We start from the raw sequence: 20294 nt of genomic DNA, 5'->3' as shown, positions 1-20294 counted from the left end.
CTCCTCTCTTTTTTGCGTGATTCTTCTTTCGCTCTCTCCCCAAATTCTTCATTGCCTGGAAACTGGACGTGTTGGCTCACGCAAGGCCGTTCAGATGAGTCAAAAAACGACTGGAAACGTATCGGGGCCTCCAGCCTACCCGTCTTACCCTGAACGGTTCTTCATCGCGTGCAGCTTGCGCACGTTTCTTTCCTGAGCTTTTATGTGTTCTTTTATGGGCATCCCTTCTTTATTCATCTCATTTTTGTGCTTTCCTCTATTCTTGTTCCTTTCTGGTTCTCCTGTTCTTCTGGTGTGCTCGCGTGCCTCCTTAGTGCATTCTCCCATGTCTCTTTCAGAATGAAGAAAGGAACTTCGGTTGCGATGCGACCGAGAGAAGATCGACAGAATCCACCAACTCAGACAGAGAACGAGGGCCTCTCCCCTTCTTCGCGTCCTTCTTCCTCGCATCCGTCTTCCTCTTATCCCGCTGATGGCTGCTCGTCTTCTACAGGCAACCGCGTAAGACCGTCGGAGCTTTCAGGGACGCAGGCTTCGCCTTCGTTCCCCCCTCTGTGCGTCTCACGGTCTTCTTCTGGCTCTCCTCTGTTCCTGGCTTCCTCGATTTCGGCCTCTCCCTCTTCCTCTTCCCCTGCGTTTTCTCCCTTCTCTTCCTCGCTCTCTCTTTCCTTTCCGGGCAACTGCCTGCCGCGTGCCTCTTCGTCTGCTGTTCTCTCTGCTTCCATTCCGTCTTCTAAGCCTTCTTCGTTTTCGACCTCGACGCCGCCGACTTTGCTTTCTCTCCCCGCTGCTTCCTCGCCTTTTTTCGAGCGCCAAGCCCGGTCTTCATCCGCGCGCTCTCGCGAACGTGCCTCTCAGGCAGGCGAAAGACCTCGGCGTCCACGATGGTTCCTCTCTTCTCCTTCTCCTCACTTGCTCGCGCTCCTCCAGAGAGAGGCGACTCGATGCTGCGCTCCAGATAAAACATCTTCACGTACCCCTTCTTCCTCTTCTTCGTCCCCGGACGCTGCAAGCGTTCACTCTTCTTTGCACTCAGCCTGCCAGCGGGCGCAGAGGGGAGATGCCGGCGTGACCCAGCCAGGAGAGACGCGTGGCGAGCGAGGGAGTGGGGCCGGCGCACACCGAGCAAGAGAGCGACGCGGGGACGGGGACAACGAGGCGCATCTTTGCGCTTCTATCGCCGCTCCGAGTTCTGGCGGCAGGCGGCAGAGAGACGACGGTCGTCCAAACGAAGCTGATGACGAGAAGATACCACCTCGAGCGAGCGCGTCATCAGTTGCTGAGGAATCGACAACACGTGGTGTGGACAGTTCTGGGACGATCTGCGACACCGCGAAAGAGTTTCCTTGTAAAGAGAAACCCGATACAAGGGAGCACGAGGATGGAGACGCAGGACCATGCCAGGCAGGGAATTCTCAGGTTCCTAAGGTACCCGACAGAAACGCACCTACCCGCCCTAGGAAGTCGCCCTCGGCATCGCCACGGCTGTCTTCGAGGGGCTGGGGTGCTTGCCCAGGGGAAGAGGGAGAGAGAAGAAAACAGAGCCTCGGAAAGGCGACGACGCCGTGTCCCCTCTGTCGCTCGCCCTCAAATGTAGTTTCGTCCTCTGCGCCGTCTTCGTCTTCCCCGTCGTCTTCGCCTGAGGCCGCTCTTTTTCCTCCGGACTCCGGACGCGTGGCTGAGAGGAACGTTGTGTCTCCGTCCAGTTCTTTCTGGCCCTCATCTTCTGCCGCTCCGTCGCAGTTCTCTCCTTGTTCCTCTGCATGTCCTCATGGCGACGGCGACGGCCCAGACCTTCCTCTCTGTGGTCTCGCCTCGGAACATCTGCGCGACACTGTGCTGTCTGCGAATGAAGGCGAAGGCCTTCCCGGCGCGGCCGATCCGCTGGCGCTCCTTCCTCTCCCTCCGGGCGTGCTCCCGGGGACTGAGGGCTCGTCGGTGTCTCTCGCTGAGCTGACGAGTCCCCTTCCTCTGGCGCTGCCGCCCGAAGAGGACGCTAGTTGGGCGCAAGTTCTTTGCCCGGTCCTCGCGGAGGCTCCAGACGCTCAGCGGGAAAAGGCGGACAGCGAGGGCGAGGGCACCGGAGATCCAGAGTCGTTTCCGACGCGTCCGAGGGGCGAGTTGGCGCCAGAGGAACCGACCAAAGGCGGACTTGGAGAGACGGCGGCGCGGCCCGTAGCCGCTGCACCACGCGAGGAGACGCGGGACCCGCCAAGGCCGAGCCTGGCAGGGACGGTACCCGCGCATGCAGCAGCTTGTGGGGGGCGTGTTTCGTCGGACTCTGAGTTTGTGCACGAGGCGTGCAGAGAAGTGGAAGAAGCAAAGGACGAGAGGATGATGGTTGAGCGGAGTCGCGACGAAGGAGCTGGGAGCGAGGCGGAAGAAGCACGAGATATCGCGGAGAGACCGGCAGGCAAAGAAGGCCCCAGCAGTGAGCAGTGGGTTTCCACAGAGAAGGACGAGCAAGTGGCGGCCCTGCGGGGTGACGTGGGCGACCCAAAGGAGACAGGACCTCGCATGCGAGGCCGGATTCTTTCCGGGTCCACGCACCAGGCGAGCGTGGAGCCGGCGGGGAGCCTCGAAGGCTACAGCAGGTCGAGCTTTTCTTTTTCGTCCAGGTCGACGCCGCGCAGCCGGTCGCCAGGAACAGACGCAGAGCCCTTGAACTCGGCCTTCGGCCCAGGAGGCCTTTTCTCGCTCGTCCCTTCGCGCGATGCCACGCCGTGCCCGCCTGCCTCTTCGCCGCGTTTATCTGCGTCCTTGGCGTCGCTTGCCTCCTGTCCAGAAGGCAACGGGGAAAAGACAGGGGACGAAGAGACAGGGGACGAGAGCGACGGTCGCGGGGCAGATGGAAGCTGCGGGAGGGCGCAGGAAGAAGGACGAACAGACCTTCCAGGGCGTCCGAGCGAACGGGAGCCCCTGCGAGCGGCGGGCGGTCCCCGTCGAGACGTCGTTGGCGAAGCGGGCTCAGCCCGCGAGGGAGAAAGAGACGGTCGGGAGGCAGATCCGGGCGAAGGTCGCAGCGAAGATTCCAGTGAAGAGGACGACATGTGGACCGAAGAAGAGGACGACGAAGCGCGCTGGGATGCTAGGGCAATGGCGGAAGAGAGAGCGGCACGGATCCGCGCTCAGAGAGAGTGCACCGACGGCAGCAGGCTCGCCTGGTGCGTGGACCCGGAAAGAATCCGGTCTCGCATGCGCGGTCCTGTCTCCTTTGGGTCGCCCACGTCACCCCGCAGGGCCGCCACTTGCTATTCGTTTTCAGAACACGGCGGCGACTTCTTCGCTTTGTCCAGTGAAGACGAACACGATGGCACATGCCCTTCGACGGCCACTCCTAGAACGCACGCCTCTCTCTTGGCGCATGCTCGCAACGCCCGATCGGCCCCCCCGCGCCTCTGGCGGGGTCTCCCTTCTCGTGGCTCGTCTCCTCGCGGCTCGTCTCCTCGTGGCTCGTCTCCTCGCGGCTCGTCTCCTCGTGGCTCGTCTCCTCGCGGCTCGTCTCCTCGTGGCTCTGCCGCTTTGTCTCTGTGTCCTTTTCTCTCAACCCCCTTGCCGCTGACCGACTCGCGGGGATCTGTCAAGGCCACCCCAGCTCCTGCGTCCACTGTCTCCCGCTCGCTTTCGGACTCTGCGCGCCCACCTCGCCTGGTTGGTGCCGAGAGACGAGGGGGACTCCGAGATCGCCGAGGCGAGGCGAAGGACGCGGCGCGCAAGCTGGTTGAGGGACGTGGCGAAAAGGGCGAGGCAGAGGACGAAGGACGAAAAAGTCGCGCGGCGAGCGGGGAGGTCCACGTGACCCCGCGGAAGGCCGCCCGTCCCGCTCAGACCCGAGAGGAAAGGAGTGACAGAGACGCCAAACGCGAGGGCGAGCACCAGGGAAACTGGGAAAGAGCGTACGCGTCCGCGAGTTGGAAGCCAGTGCCTTCGCGTTGTGGAGAGACACCGCAGTCCAGAGCCGCTGCCTGCGGCGGAGGCGATCGTCTCCCGCCGCTTGCGGCTGCGCTTCCGTCTGCTCAGGCCCTCGCCGGCCTTCTGGGGGCTCACCCGAGGACGCCAAAGAGAAGCGACGCCTCCGAGGGCGGCCAGGCGGAGGGACACTCGCCGTCGGCTGCTCCGTCGTCGGCTGCTTCGTCTTCGACGGGTCCGGTGTGCTTCTCAGCCGCCAGGAGCCTGTCAGGCGGTTCGGACGTGGCGCCGCGCCCGCGAGGAGGAAGAGAAGCGCCCATCCCACGGTTGTCTGTGTCCTCTGTCGCGTCGGACGGCGAGCGCGTCCCGTTTGAACGAAGGAGTTACTTGCTCATCAAGAAACTCAATTTCATTCTCAGGCACGGCGCCCCTCTCTTCAAGCTCCCGATGCGAGAAGACGGCTACGTGAGGATCCGCCAGCTGCTGGAGCTCGACTGCATGAAGAGCGTCTCGTGGGAAGAAATCTATCTGGTGCGTGCGAGCGGGGGACACAGAGAATGGAGTGAGACGGGGAAAGAGTCTTTGGGCGTGCCTCGTCTCGCCTTGAGTCCTGAGTCGGCTCCGCGCTCTTCTCGGTAGGTTCTCCGACTCATCTCGCTGTCCTCCGAATGCGCCTTTGTTTTCAGGTTGTCGCCTCGAATTTCAAGCGAAGGTACGAGGTCTGCTACGACCCCACAGAGCCGGACCGCGTCGGAGAGACTTCGGATGCATGCGTCGGCGACGCAGAGCGACACTCGCAGTTTCCAGATAAAACGCCTCGAGGTCAGGCTGCCAGTGGTAACGTTTCGGACATGCCTGCCTCGCGCACGCCTCGCGGGGCGGAGAAGGCGGCTGCACAGAGAGAAGCAGGCGCGGAGGCAGAACACAACCAAGGCAGAGGACACGAGGAAGAGAGAGGCCATCGAGACTCGACTTCTTCTTTTTCGCGCCTTCCTCGTACCTATCCCTCAACGCCGAAAGCAGCCCCAGATTCTGCCCCGGGCGAGAAATCGCTTCTTTCCATCCTGGGATGCTGGGCAGCGGGGACGGCGCGGAGGTCATCAGAGTCGGACAGCCACGAACGCGCTCGCTGTGAGCCGCCGTTCCCCTCTTCCGCGGCTCCAGAGCTTATCAGCGATCGCTGGCTGCTGCGGGCCACGCAAGGCCACACCATTCGGGAAGTCTCGAGCGATCTCCTCCTGCGGCGAATCCACGACGCCGCTGAGCTGCGAAAGTGCGTTCACGGGACGTTCATGAAGAACTGGTTGGCCATCCGGACGCTGGGTTTGAGTCGCATGCATCGAAACCACATACGTAGGTCGACGGAGGGACCGCAAAAGACTGTGTGGCGCCGCCGAGGCTTTCCCCAAAGAGGCGCGAGGCTTGAGGTGCCTGGAGAACTCCGGAACCTCTCAGCGTGTCCGTGCTCTAAATCTAAATTCATCTTGTAACTTTGGTTTTTTAGTTGCAATGACCTTTGTACTCCAAATAATTACAGGGCTAAGGAGTCCTTTGTTTCCAGCTTGTGTACGTCTGTCCATTCTCGCTACTCCTCTACGCCCAACCTCACCTCACATACGCGGCCGTTCCTCACGACTATCGCTTGCTCTCTTTTGGATTTTCGTCCCTTCCTCGTTCTCTTCACTCCTCTAGGCGTTTTGCAGTTCGGCACGCGTTCTGCCGCGGCCCGCATCGCTCGCTGTCCCGTCGTGCGCCTCCCATTTCTTCCGCTCTGTTCCCTATGGCCTTCGTTAACCTCTTTTCGGGGTCGTCCCCAACCGCTGCGTTCGCGCGTGCCTCCTTCAGACTTCGCTCCTGGTTTGCCGTCTGAGTGCGGAGTGGTAAGCGGCATGCGCCGTTCCAGCGACGTGGCTATTTACGTGAACGTCGCACTCGCCATGAAGGAAGGCGTTAAATTCTACGTCTCGAACAACAACGTCATTCTCACGGAGGGCATTCGCGGCAAACTGGCGCCAGTAAGTCGATCCTTGTGCAAACCAAGTGGAGAAAAACGGTGGAGTGTGCAGGGACTGGCGACAGGCATTGACGTGCGCGGCCCTGGGTGTATGTACATGTAACTCTCGGCGTGCGGATCTGGGTTCACGCACGCAGAGAAATTCTTTGGGACGCGCAGAAGTTGAAACGGCGAAACAGACTGACGTACCGGTGTCTAAAAATACGGTATCGAGCGACACACCGACCCAAACGCGCAGCCTCGCGTTGTTGCCCCATTTATCTTTTTCTGTTTATATATATATATATAGGTATACATGTATATATGTATTATAGGTCAAAGAGGGCCTTATCGCCGAAAGTCGAACGTGTGGGCAAATGAGCACATGCCTACGCCTTCCCCAGTGGCGTCTCTAGCCAAGTGTGTATATCTAGGCATTTATGTCGGTCTCAGACTCGCCTGCCGGCAACGACGGCGTGCACGCGGGCGCAGATATCTATGCGTCGGGTGGTGCTCTCTCCATCTGCACGTATATATGTATGTGTGTGCGTATTCGGCTGTGGGTGGAATGCTTTTTCAGCGGTATTTTAAGCGCGCCGTTCATCTGAAGTGGGACGTCTCTCTGTTTGAAGACGGTCGCGACTTCACACCTCGTTTCTTCGATCGTCTGCCTCCCGAGATGTTGGAAGAGCACCGGAAGTCGATCTACGCGAAGCACTTGGCCATCAACCAGTTGTCAGGCGATCGATCATGCGCGGAGAGCGCGCCCGCCCTTGGAGGATCCGGGGATGCCTCCAGAGAAAGGGACTGAGAGAGGCAGAGACGCGGCAAAGAACGAAATGGAAGAGGCTGTGGAGGATAGCAGCGAAGGAACAGCAACGAGCTTGTGCGCGTTCGTGCGCAACCCCCCCCCCCCCCCCCCCGCGTATCGAATGTGCATATGCATGTGCAGATAAAGGAAGGCGGATCGATTCAACAGATGCGTATAAGAGTATATTCGTTGCGGGAACGCGGAGATGCCGGACTCTAACTTGTACATGCACATACATGTGTTCATTTCATATATATTTGTTTGTACGGCTAGAGAACAGAGACAGGCGCGAGACGCGTGCGAAGAGCTGTTCTCTGATTGTGCTTTAGAGCGATCGGTTGTCGGCGTTTTGTGGTAGATGCGAGGAAGTCAAACGAAGGGGTTTCTCTTTCCTTGCTTCGTTCCTCAGGATCACACATTTTCTGGTGCCCAAAGAAACACACTGGGGCCATTCTCTTATCGATGCATATATATATATATATATATATATATATGCATACGATTACATATACCCGAGTGTATATGTGCATAGGAATGTGGGTGTGTTTTATGTGGATTCGTCTTTATATAGAGGTGCATGTTCCTGTATATAAATCTACTCTTTAGATATGTGGTGCTTCGATGTTCGAGAAAGGCGAGCGGCGTATTTGTAAACGGTCGACGTGCTCTCTGTTACCGTCGCCGCAGGGGGGATACTGGCCAGAAAATTTCGGTTTCCGTCTGGTTTTTCTTTTCCGCTGAGGCTCCTGCCGGCTTTCTGCGGGGGTTTTCTTGTGCCGCAGTGTGTTTCGTTTCGGCCGCATGGAAGACATTTTTCATGCGCGCGTTCGCTGCTCCCAAAAACACCAAGGGGCGAAGAAAGAGGAGTACGCCCGGCCGACAGCGTTTGCATGCAGTTGAAATGTTTTTTTCTCGCGTTCGTCAGAGGCGAACTGGTCCCAACTGTTGCCGCCCGCACTTGCTCCCCCTTTAGATGCACACAGGTGTATAGAAATTCCTGCGTTTGTACAGAAAGACGTGGCGACGCCAGCACGCATGAACCTTTGTATTCGTGTGCGTGCTTTTCCATCGGGAACCCTGTTTTCGCGTATCGGTTTGTGTGAACTTGCATCTAAAAACGAGAACGGAATGTTGATACAGTGGGGCGTTTGAGCTCTGGTGGAGTGAGGAAAAGTGCCGGGAAGGGGGGGGGGGGGGAGAAAAAGAAGGCCCGCTGATGCTAGGTGCCTTATGCCTCTTGTGCAGGCAAAAAGAAGAAAAACGTGACCGGGCGTGGTGAAATGAAGCTTTCTTTAGCAGAGCCCAGAACTGGAAGATCTCTCACCGTCTCTGGGTCTTTGGGATTGGGTCTGTGAGTATCTCGACACCTCTCCCTCTTGTCCCTATCTGTCGCTGGTTTTCTTTCTCTCGGTTGTGGAGTGCTTGCTCCACCGTCATAAGGGGCGTACGCGACACTCCCGTTTACGTATACAGAAAAAATCGTGGAAATGCGAGAGGAGACGCGGAACGACACGCCCGCTCACACATGCGAATACACCTGTAGCAAGTACGAGCTACACGACCCTCTCTTCTCTCTACCGTTGTGTGCAAGAAAATACAGCCGCACAAGCGTATGAGAACAAAGGTGCACTTAACACACATTTCTATGCACCGACATCTACTTTCCACATAGGTCCATATGGGCACATCAATATACATTATATATATATATATATATATATATGTATACATATGAATGTATATCTGCGTCTCTCTACATATCTCCCGCTATTTTTACCTCTCAGCAGAGCTATCTACTCTTGATTTCTCTCTCTCTAGATCTAGGTGTAGATGTATCTCTATCGAGCTGTGGATCTCCGGCAAGATCTATCAGCGCTGCCTCTGTGTGTTTATGTGCATGCACAAGCGGACTCAGCTCTCCTCCGGAAGACACGGCCACGGGTTTTGCTCTTAGGTTGGGCACACTCGCGTCGAGAACGGGTGTGTTTCAGAATCGCTTGAAAAAACGTTTTGGCGTCTTCGCCCCTGCATTCAGCGGAAGAACGGGAACTGCAAAGACATCACTTCCGGGTTTTCTCCCTTCCACAGGAGTGACGGCAGATGGGTCTCTGCACAGAGAGGCGTGCGAGTGTCGACCTGTGCATGTGCGCACAAAATGAACGGCCGCTGCTCAGGCAATTAGGATTACCAAAACTAAACTCAGGTTTCCCTGCAACGAAACTCAGCTGCAACCTCGATTCGCATCCCGTGCATGCGCGCGAATCAGGTTACGAATGTGTACCAGCCGCTGCTTCTGTATCAAGGGATACATGCCCAAAGTTGCATGTGCAAGGGCTCGAGAGGCTCACAGTCGACTCCTCCGCAAAAACGTGGACGGCCCTCTGGGCGCTTCGACTACGAGAGAGGGAGGAGAGGGAGTCGGAGCGCGCTGCTCGCGTCTCACGCGTACACGTCCGCACTCTCCGAGCAGTCTCCCGCCGAGTCCTGCCGTCACATCGCGGGCTGTGTGAACAAATGCGGTTCATTCATTTCTTGTCAAATCTATGCAAATCGACGCAGATACGCACACAACCCTCTGCTCCTACAAGCATATCCATAGATGTTTTCAAATATATCTCCAGGCGTGATTTATACGTAGACGGGTATCTCTACGTGCATCTGTGCCCCCAGGGCGCGGGAATGTCCCTGGCCAGATTCTGTCCAGATCTCTTCACGCCTTCTTTGGCGGTGCGGCGGGGGCAGCCTTTTTGACTGTCGGTGCCGCAGCCGCTTCCTTTTTCGCTGGAGCCTTCGTCTCTGCCGGTTTGCCTGGCTTGGCCGTCTTCCCTTGTTCAGCGGGCTTCGCCCCCGTTGCGTCTTTTTGTGGCGGCCCGGCGTCCTTCCCGGCGCTGGTCTTTGTAGCTTTCGCAGGGCCCTTGGCAGTTCCCCCTGCGGCTTTCTGTTGCGGAGAGGCTCCTGTGACCTTCTTCACGGGTGGTGGACCCGTCACTTTTGTCTCGCTCACTTTCCCCAAAGCCGCCGACTTCGTCACAGCTTGCTTCCCACCCGGCGCTGCAGTCGGGTTCGCTGGTTTCCCTGCGGGAGAAGCGGTTCTCTGCTTGCTCGCGGCCTTCTCAGACGCTGGGGCATTTTGGCTTGCCTTCTTCGCAGGCGAAGCCGCCGCCTTGGGGTCTGCCTTCTTTGCAGGCGAAGCCGCCGCTTTAGGATCTGCGTTCTTTGCAGGCGAAGCCGCCGCTTTAGGATCCGCCTTCTTTGCAGGCGAAGCCGCCGCTTTAGGATCCGCCTTCTTTGCAGGCGAAGCCGCCGCTTTAGGATCCGCCTTCTTTGCAGGCGAAGCCGCCGCTTTAGGATCCGCCTTCTTTGCAGGCGAAGCCGCCGCTTTAGGATCCGCCTTCTTTGCAGGCAAGACAGCGCTCTGGGTTGCTTGTTGCCCCGCTGGAGAGGCGCTCCGCTGTGCGCTGGATTGTTTCCCCGGAGGCGCCGAAGCTTTTCCGGTTCCTTGCTTGCTGTCTGGCGCCGTGGCTTTCGTGTCGGCGCCGGGGCCTGCCTTTCCTTGCTGCGCACGTGTCTCTGCCGTGGAGCGCGGAGTCGCGTCCACGCGCGACCGTGAGGGGGGGATCGGCTGTCCCGAGTCCTTTGTTCTGCCTCGGGGGCTTGGCGGCATCTTTCCTCCGGACGCCGTTTTCTGAGTGTCTTTCGCACCAGCCTTCGCGTCTCTCTCACTCGCAGACGGGCTCTTCCTCGGCGACGCACGCGAATCGCCTCGAGCACTTCTGTCCACACGGAGGTGCGCGTCTTTCGCCTGCACTTCGCTCCTGTGGCTTCGGTCGGTTCTCTCCGATGTCGCGGTGGACCTGGAAGCAGACGAGGTGTGCACGCGCCGCGGCTTGTCGCTGTGAGAGCTCCCGTGAGCGCCCGCCGATCGCGTGGAGGACCGCGCACCCCCGCCGTCGCCGGCTTTCGACTTCTCCGCGTCGCCCCCCTCCGCCCGCCGTCCCGCTGTCTTCGTCACGATGATGCTTTGCACCTCCATTCTATTCCGAACGATGCGCAGCACTTCCGGCTCCCCCTCAGTCGCGTCGTCGGGCCGCGGGGCGTCACTGAGCACGTTGAGGAACTCAGGCTTGTGAGCCGGAGGCAACGGAATCTTCCCGAGCGAGGTCTTGAGGAACGCGGAGTAGGCCACCGGCTCCGGCGTCTGCGGCTGCGCGTCCTTCTGACGCTGGCCGCCAAAGAGCCGCTGGAAGAAGCCCATGGGCTTCTCGGGCGCCGGTTTCGCCACGCCTCGTCTCACCCTTTCCGCCTTCGCGAGCATCTTCGCCTGCTTGCGGTCCTCCGCCCCAAAGTCGAACGAGGCTCTGAGAGACAAGCACGCCTCGCACAGAGGCACGAACCTTGGAACCAGACGAAACCCAAACAGGCAGGCGAAAACGTTGCATACACGCGGTGGGAGGACACCCGCGAGTCGGGTTCCCGCGCGAATCGAAACGCCGAGAGAAAGGAAAAGGAAAACACAAGAGCAGGGGGCGGGGGGCGGGGGGGGGGGAGGCGAAGGGGACGAATTTTCGAAGGAGCTCAAAACGCTACAGACAGAGGCTACGAATCGAGAGGGAACATCCAAACGTCGCCGCAGTAAGACACAAACGCAGGTAGTGCAGCTCACCTCAGGACGTCCTCTTTCGGCAACGCTGGTCCGTCGTCTCCCTCGAAGCCTTCCGCACTGAAAAAAAGCTCTCCTGGGGAAAGGAAAGAAACGCGACACGCGAAACGCGCGGACACCTCAGGAAGAACGAAAAACGTATGCAGCCGGGCACGAGACTGGGACACTCTGGAGAGCAAGACCCCAGGCGCACATGTGTCGCTCTCGGAGACGCGCGAGACCAGGCTTCCGCTTCTCGGTCGCACTTGACGGGAAACTCGTCAGAGGCCGACGTCGATCATAGGAGTCAGTGCCGGGCGTTCAGCAAAAAAGCGACACAGCCACAGATGTGCAAGCGCGTAGCCACACCTGAGCAGACCATATACATATATATACATATATATATATATATATAGGATGTATACACCGACATGCAGAGTCGAAACAGTGGATATCAGTGTGCACGCTCCGAACGGTACGGCTTCTTTCCAAATGCGTGAGCGGGAAAAGGTACGGCGGCGAGGGGTGTGCATCTCGGCAACGGAGGCATCGCCATCAGCCGTGTCTGCGTATTCAGAGAGGTGTCTATGGGCATCGAACTCAACTCGTGTGCGTTTGCGTTGAGTGTTTCTTCTCCCAGTCAACTGCCGCGTCTCGTTTCGCCGGCATGTTTCGTGTTTCCTTCGTGAGTCCGGGCTGTCCATGTCTTCTTTCCCGGCTGGCTAACCCGTGATCTGAGGCGTGGCGACATGGCCAACGAGGTCTTGGGGCACGAAGAGCGCCCATGCAACGGTCCGTCTGAGCTGCAGAGAGGCACGCACAGACCGAGGGAGCACAGGAAACTAAGGAGGCAAGTAGGGATCAAGAAAACGAATAGACTATGAAACTCACGAGAGTCTCAGAAACGAAGAAGCGTTACCCACCCCTACCGGTTAGGCCCCGACCCTGCCCCACGCGCTGCGAGCAGGAACCACCCGTCGGCCGTTACCAGCTGTCGGCAACCCCTTCTGGAAGACGCCCGACAAAGATGGTGAGACGCCAGGCGAGACCGACCCTGGGGCTCTCCCTAGGGTTCACGAAACAATCCAGGAGTTCGGAAAAGAACCTCACGCGAATTTTGTCTCGGCGGGCGTCGATCAACTCTGTCATGCCAATCAGTTTGCGGCGAAATTCGCCTTCTCCTGTCTTCTTCTTCTGCCCCATCACCGCCACGATGCCCAAGTGGAACCCTTTCGACGAGGCGTCAAAGGGAAGAATCAGCTGCAGCCAGGACAAAGCAATTGCACACGCGCGTCTTCCTCTCACGGACAACGCCCAAAGGCATTACCACCGCACAGAAGACACCAAAATATGCATAGATGTCTCTCCAAAGAGGGAGATGGACACATGGACATACATGGACACAAATGTGGATTCACGTGCATGCGTGTATTCGTGTGTATGCATTTCTATAATGAATGCTCGTGTGCCTACTTGACGCCGAATGGGAACACGTATATGCATTTATACTTATATACACGCATATGCGTATTTTCATGCGCGTCGCGATGCCTGTGTGCTTCACTGCCGGCGTGAATGAATTGGAAACCGGAGGTAGGTCAGCCTTGAGCAGAGGCTGGCGTGAGTTTCTCATCTCTCCCGAGGAGCGACTTTCTCGCCTCCTTCGTTGGCTGAACACAGAGCGCATACCTCTTGTGTGGACCGCAGGCGCGCCGCCACGCACACGCAGATGAATGTACTTCCAACAATATCGCGACATTAGAGACAGATATAGGTGACCAGAGAATGCACGTGTATGTCTCAACTGCAACTGTGTGTGCTCATACCTGTTGATCAAATATGCACCGTATACGCGTTTTCGGATACGCCGGTTGAACTTCAGGGCGCATGAGCTTCGTGCGGTGTCCTGACAGCAGAGACACCTGAATACGCAAGCGCAAGAAGGGCGGGACAAAAGCTGAGGTGTGTACCGTCCACCTCGAGGAGCTTCCAAACAGGGCAGCCGGAGACGAGAGAGAGCGAGGGAGACGCAAATGTGCTCAGGGACGTCGAGACCGCGGACACCGCCGCAAGGCAAGAGCAGACTTGGGAGGGGGGAAGAACGAGAGGAATGCCACACAGTGCTGAGGAAAACGGGGGGAACCCCTCAGCGGCGGAAAACGCACAGACGGACGCGACACGAAAAGCAGGCGCACATGCCGAAGCCCAAGAAGCGGCGCACAAACGCAGGACGGTCGAAATGCGCAAATAGGGGCCGCCAAAAGCCGGTAGACACCCGCAGACGAGGTAGGTCAGAGAGGCCTGTAGGGAGAGAGAGACGAAAACGAAAGGGAGACCTATCAACAGATCTATGTGTGTGCAGTCGAGACGTGCGCGCATATCGGCGGTGTTGTTCGAAGCCCTACATAGTTGGGATCTTCGTTGTCATAGAAGGCGATGCAATAGAGGCGAACTTTGAGTGACCCCTTGGAAAAATAGCTGGCAAACTTGAAGAAGAGGCGATCCGTGTGGCTGATGGAGATCACCAACTTTGTCCATCTTTCGACTTGAGCGTTGATGACTTTCTGTTCCTCATCCGGCAAAATCAACTCCGTCTGCACAATCATACCTCCTTGGTCATCTCGTGATTGATTCTTTTCTGCTGCAACAAGCTGGTCCGCTAGTTTGTCCTGTGTCTCGTCTTGCGTTATATCAACTTTCTCAATCTTTTGCTCCTCTTCCTTCTTCCCGTCTTCCTCCTTCCCATCTTCCTTCTTCCCATCTTCCTTCTTCTCCTCTTCCTTCTCCTCTTCCTTCTTCTCTTCCTTCTTCTCTTCTTCCTTCTTCTCTTCTTCCTTCTTCTCTTCTTCCTTCTTCTCTTCCTTCTTTTCTTCCTTCTTCTCCTCTTCCTTCTTCTTGTCGGCATCCGGCGACACTACTGGAGGCGGAGGCGTCGCCTGTACAGGGGGGGGGGGAGGAGGAGACGTAGCCTGTACAGGCGGGGGAGGAGGAGGAGGCGTAGCCTGTACAGGCGGGGGAGGAGGCGGGGGAGGAGGCGGGGGAGGAGGCGGAGGCGTAGCCTGTACAGGTGTGAGAGGAGGAGGAGGAGACGTAGCCTGTACAGGCGGGGGAGGAGGCGGAGGCGGAGGCGGAGGCGTAGCCTGTACAGGCGGGGGAGGAGGCGGAGGCGTAGCCTGTACAGGCGCGGGGGGAGGCGGAGACGGAGCAGGAGTCTCGAGTTTGGATGCAAAAGAAACGCGCAATGTCGAAGTTGGGCGAGAAGTATTCTGCTTCTCCTCGCGAGGAGGCGAAGGCTTGGCAACTGGTTTCTCGGGCTCAGATCGGCGAACGTGCAGCGACGTCGTCATGCGATGAAGATCACACAGAGAGTGTGCCCGGTGAAACTCCGCTGCAGCTTCGAGATCCCCATCCACCAGCACTGAGCACACACACCGTCACGGGGCAAAACAGGTCACAATGCAACATCTTCACAGCTATGCAATCTACCTATATATATATATATATATATGTTATATTCACCGTGATGTGAGAAGGGAGATACAGGGCCTTACAAATATTCATATAGATAGATGGATAGATAGATAGACCCTAGATATGCATCTCGTGTGTGCGGGCGTAGGGGTCCACAGCTGCATCAGCATTCGGAGCGACAAATGGAGACCGTTTTGCAAAGCCGGAGAGATCTGGAAGTCAAGCGCTCATGACTCAGTTTTTTGACTCCTGGCTGGTCAGCAGTCCGTCAGCGCCTACTCTCCCCGCCTTTCCCGACTCTCTTGTCTACGCGTGGGAAGGCCCGCAAGCATTTGTTACGTGCAGTTAGATGGGTCCATCGACGCCTGCAAACTGCTCGATATCCTCTCCACCCTCAAGAGCATCACACAACTGTCGACACACGCCTAGCGCCCAAGGCGACAGACCCATCACACACATTTGCATGAAGAGTTTTGTTGCATCGCCAGGGACCGGTGCAGAGACATGCATGTATGAATACACACACACGTGAGTGCGCTCGCAAAATATGCATATGTTTATGTGAATGTGCAGTATAGGTATAGGGGTGCTCGGCGTCTGTTGGGAGAGTTTGTTTCGTGTCAAACACTTTTCGTTCTGTTTGGGCGTACATGGCATGTCTTGGCGCGTTCCTTTCTTTCCCTGCTTTTCTGCGCATCGGCCAATGATGAAGACGCACGCTCTTGGCGGCGGCCACACCCGGTTGAGTTGTGTGTATCTGTCTCGAATGAACTGCATGAACTGTTGCTCTTTCTGTTCCTCCTTGTGGGCCAGCTGTTTCTTCTTCTCTTCGCGGCGCCGCTTCTGCACGGCGCGCCGCTGCTCCGTGAACTCCAGGGTGGAGTCCGCGCGCACCTTGTCGACGTGTCGTGTCAGTGCAGACGGCGGCGAGCTTCCAGAAAAGCGCTTCTCTCCGCCCGCAAAGTCGTCTCGCATCGCGTACGGAGAAGCCCGAGGCGTAGACGCGAAGGAGGCGGTTTCAGAGGACAGGTCCGGCGGAAGGTGTACGGAGTACGCCGGCGTCATATCCACGCACTGGTGCGCAACGGCTTTCTGCGCGACCAGGCAGAACCACAAAACCACATGCAGACGCAAAAACCGAATTAGGCATCGATACACGGGTGCTCGAACGCATCGAGGAGACCCAAGCGCCTCCTCTAGGGAGGGAGACGTGCGGCGCTGTCGCGGTTTCCACCTAGCCCGTTTTCTCACACGAGTGCAGTCGAAAGGAAGAGTCAGTATGGGGCGAGCTGGCGGCGCGGGCGGCGGATCGGGCCACGCGAAGATACTCCCGGGTCCCCGGCCGCTCATCAGAAGCACCAACCGGAAAAAAAAGAAGTGTCGAGCACTCAAAAATGCAGACGAAGAAGAGAAGCGAACGCGTTATCTCTCTGTCCCTCCACAGCCTGCTGCAGAGCACTTTCTCTCTCTGTGTGTGTATGTGCATCTGTGTGTGTGTTTCTGTGTGTGCGTTCATAGGTTCCTCCACACATAGCTTTTTGTTTCAGGGATTCCACGCTTGCCGGCGTTGCCGCAGATCCTCATATGCAGCGAAACCATGTAAAGAGAAGACCCTGAAAGAAGCGCTGGAAGAAAGATAGCGAGAAGAGGTTCGGAGGTAGTTGTGAAGAGATGAGTGACACAGAGAGAGGAAAGCGAGGACAAAGATATGGAAGGGAAGAGAGCGTGGAAAGTCCCGGAGTCCAAAAAGAGATGCGCAGGAGCAGCGAGTGCTGTGTCTTGACTAGCGAACGTAGGGAGTTCTCCTACCTCTGAAATCACAAAGTCTTCAACTTCGGCGGGCGATCCATGGAGGAGCGACGCTCGCCGAGCAGGAGGGTGTGTGCCTGGAGGCAAGGCCTCCTCCCAGACATCCGTGCTCCACATATCCATTTTGGAGAAGGAACCGAGCAGCAGGTCGCGAGGCAGAGAACGAGGAGAGGAGAAAAAGGCGAAGCAAAGGACGAGAGAGGAACGACGAGAGGAGCCGAGGCGCGATATCGCCCAAGAACCACACAGGCCGAGAAACCGAGACAGTGGCGAGAAAACCTCAGAGCGAGCGGAGAAAAGGAAAAAGGACAAGGGTAGGAAGAGGCAAGAGAGCGAAGAATGGAGGCGGAAGAGAGAGGGAAACCCCAGTGTATTATAGTGGACGAGGAAGGAACAGAGGAAGGAGACAAGGCGCTGAGGCCTCCGGCTCCGGCGAGATAACGGAGCAGCCTTTGATTTGGAATGCCGTTTGAAGAAGGTAGAGTCAAGAAGAGACTACCCTGGGCAGCAGAAAACCTCCATTTTAAGGGCAGGGGAGAGACGCTAGAAACAACAGGAAACCCCCGGTGAGGAAGAAGACCGGTGCTATCCCCGGTTTTCGTCGTCAAAATCGTGTATCGAAAAGTTCCAATTTTCGTTTATCTCTCCAGCGGAAGTGGAGAAGTTGACTACCCAGAGGCAGGGGAAGTGAGAAGAAGATACGAGACTTTTTCTGTGTCCTCTGTCCACATTTGTCTTGTGTTTGCCTTTCTCCGGTCCGATCTCTGCGCTCGCTCTCGCTGTCCCTGGTCTTCGTCCTCGCGTTGTACTCCCGCTTTCTTCGCTGACCTGCACGGCACACGACGGTTGCAGAGAAACTCTGCCACGACTTTTTTGAAAAAAGAATGCAAAAACGCTGGTGGGGAAAAGCGAGAGCTGGAAGCCGGGTCCATGCGCTCTATCGGGCCAGCAGCCAGTTTTCGCCGAGAGCCGTCTCCCGGGACAATTGCGAAATCGCAAGAAAACGGACTCCTCCTCGAGGAAATGGAGGATTTCCGGATGCAGCAGTGCTTCAAAGGGTGTGGACCATTTGAACATTTCCGAGAAACCCGGACACCCAATGTCCTGGTAGCGCGGAAGGGAAAGTGAACGCTGCGAATTCCGCGGAAAAGGGAGTTCCTGTGCGAGGGAAAGAGCGTTGACTCAATCGGGCTGGAGATACACTCGAGAGCGCGGCTTGTTGACCAGTCGGCACGGTCGCGAGTGTGGCGGTTCGACAGATTTTTTCACCCAGAGAAAAAGGCAAAACGAAACATTCTTTTTCGAGAAACCACCTGGAAAGTGCGGAGCAGCAAAAATCGCGCAGAGAGGGAAAGAAGAAGAGATTTGCCTCCTCAATCGGCGCCGCGACAGAGAGAAAGGCCTTGCGCGCCGACCCGAACAAATGGATCTCTCGCCGTTCCGCGCATCAACGCTAAAGAAACGTTTCGACGAACGAGCAGAATTGCTCAGATAAAAAAGGAATGCACACCCTCTTCTTCGTGTTTTTCTCTCACGGCGGTAGGCGCGAGACAATGCGCCGTTGCGTCTATCTGTTAGGCGGCCCAGGCGGCTATCTCTCTCGGGCTTTTCTAGCGATACTTCCCTTCGCTCCCCGATGCACCGGGCACTGGCACGCGCAGTCACAGAAAGGTCTGCAAACGCAGCGAGAGGCGGATGTGAACTCCTTTCCCCACACATATTCTCAGAAATGCATCTCTATGTGGAGATGGTGTAGCGAAAGGGATTCGCGGGTCCATATGCTGCAAAAAATCATGCGACTCACAGGGTTGGCGGAGCTCGCGTCTCCATAGTCATCTTCCCATATCGAGAGCGAGGAGGTGTCCAGTTGGTGCTTGCAAAAAAAGTGTCTCTCCGTACCTCAATAGTCGTCTCTCTCGCAAACAAACGTGTAGATCTCTGTGTGTAGCATGAGAAAACGGGCGGGTACATAGTTCTTCATCGATATGAATCCTGGCGCCCATGGACTAGCGGACTTGTCACCATTCACATGTTGAAACGAAAACTTTCCGCTGGTCGAGTACTCTTCTTTCTACCCTAGGGTTTAGCACAGAGAGGAGCGGCCGCGCATGTGGACTCGAGTGGCGTTGCTGTTGAGCGTGTGTTTTATCGCCGAGAGAGAGCGTTACACTCATGTGGAGCAAAGAGCGCAGAAGCTGCCTGCCGGAGAGATGAACGGACGCAAACACACACCCCCGTCGGACGGTTTGCAGTCGTGGTTTTACCGCTATCTCAACTTTTTTAATTTTTTCTCACGCCCCCAGATCAGGAGAGCGATAACATGGAGTGAAAAGAGAAAGATTCGGACTAGATCTCTTTGTGAGTGTTTGATCGCACGTTTCTCTCCAGGGTTCTTTGGAGAAAAGAGTGTGACGTTTCGGCAAAAGGAAAACTTCCATCGAAATGCAAAGGAAGAAACGAAAATCGAAGAACGTGGGACCTTCGGCGACGGGGAACAAAAACTCCCATCTCGTAGGGTAATGGGAACTCACGTCAGACGGCGGACAAAGGCAGAGGCAAGGACGCGAAAGACGGCTCTCTGCTGGAACGGGAGAGCGCATGTGCACGCGCATAGACCCTGCGTAAAAATAATTGCTCATGCTAGCGGCACCTGTATTATGATGGGGGAAGGCTGCAGAGGCAAAAATATACTGCGAGCATATGCTGCTAAACCGTCTGAGAATATGCATCCCGGCAGGCGTAACCTGACTTCCCGTTCTAACTCATCCGAGGAACGCACACGTTCAACGTGTCCCGTACATACAAAAGGTCACTTTATGGACATATGAATTCGGTTGTACACCAACATCTGTCACTAACGAATACAGATATATATATATATATATATATATAAGGACGTAGAACTCTCCGTCTCTCCCTCTTCCTATCTTTCTCCTGACCTCTGCAATGTATATATATATCAATACGTGTATCTATACATAATTCTATGCGAAAACAGATAGATATAGATACATAGATATAGATAGTGTCTCTGCATGGCGAGCTGTACGGAAGATGATCAGTTGTGCGAAGCTTGATGGGGAGCCGAACGAGGACGGAAGCAGAGAATGGAAAATGAAGAGCAGTTGGGGGCGGAGAGAGACAGAGACACATGGGCACTTTTGCGTATTTCCATTTCAGAGAAACTTGACGAAGCGTTTTTCCTATCACGCCATCGGTTGGCTGCTGCACAGGCGTGTGTGCACGTTCACGTGGTCACTCAAAAACGCCTGGGCATCTCTGCACATATACACATATCTACAAATATGTGCGTAGAGACAAATCGCCACATGGTACTACCTGCATATTCAGATTCACACGTTTCAGCCCGCTGTTCAAAAACACGAATGCACCAGCATGCATAGACGCGCCCCTGGTTGAAGGCCTTGCATCCACTAGGCAACTGTCCTGGGGGGCCATCCGAGCTCCAAAAAACAACTCACAGAGCAGACGTCTACAAACCTATATACCGATATGAACCTATATATGTATATCCACGTATAACAAATATATGTATATGCATATAAACATATATATATATATATATATAGCTGTGTAGGAGGTCGTCTGTTGAGATATATGTGGTTGCGGCGGTTTCGGCGGGGTGGCGTTGCCAGTGGAAG

At 56.3% G+C, this 20294-nt stretch overlaps 2 protein-coding genes across 2 annotated transcripts; one reads left to right on the top strand and one right to left on the bottom strand.

Moving 5' to 3' along the window:
* Positions 1-339: 339 nt before the first annotated feature.
* Positions 340-6713, top strand: NCLIV_029770 (tRNA splicing 2' phosphotransferase 1, related; the record flags this gene model as incomplete). The annotated part of the gene is made up of 5 exons (XM_003883172.1): positions 340-501; positions 1744-4440; positions 4596-5262; positions 5755-5924; positions 6483-6713. 5 exons carry the CDS (start codon positions 340-342, stop codon positions 6711-6713), a joined length of 3927 nt encoding a protein of 1308 aa, XP_003883221.1.
* Positions 6714-9423: 2710 nt separating this feature from the next.
* NCLIV_029760 (conserved hypothetical protein) lies at positions 9424-16755 on the bottom strand (the record flags this gene model as incomplete). Its single annotated transcript, XM_003883171.1, has 8 exons — positions 9424-11071; positions 11377-11449; positions 12080-12155; positions 12463-12612; positions 13179-13274; positions 13758-14770; positions 15474-15915; positions 16633-16755. 8 exons carry the CDS (start codon positions 16753-16755, stop codon positions 9424-9426), a joined length of 3621 nt encoding a protein of 1206 aa, XP_003883220.1.
* Between the last annotated feature and the right edge of the window lie 3539 nt (positions 16756-20294).

Source organism: Neospora caninum, chromosome VIIb, assembly GCF_000208865.1.
Source record: "Neospora caninum Liverpool complete genome, chromosome VIIb".
In the NCBI taxonomy this organism is placed as follows: domain Eukaryota; phylum Apicomplexa; class Conoidasida; order Eucoccidiorida; family Sarcocystidae; genus Neospora; species Neospora caninum.
This window is presented reverse-complemented; position numbering and strand designations above follow the sequence as displayed.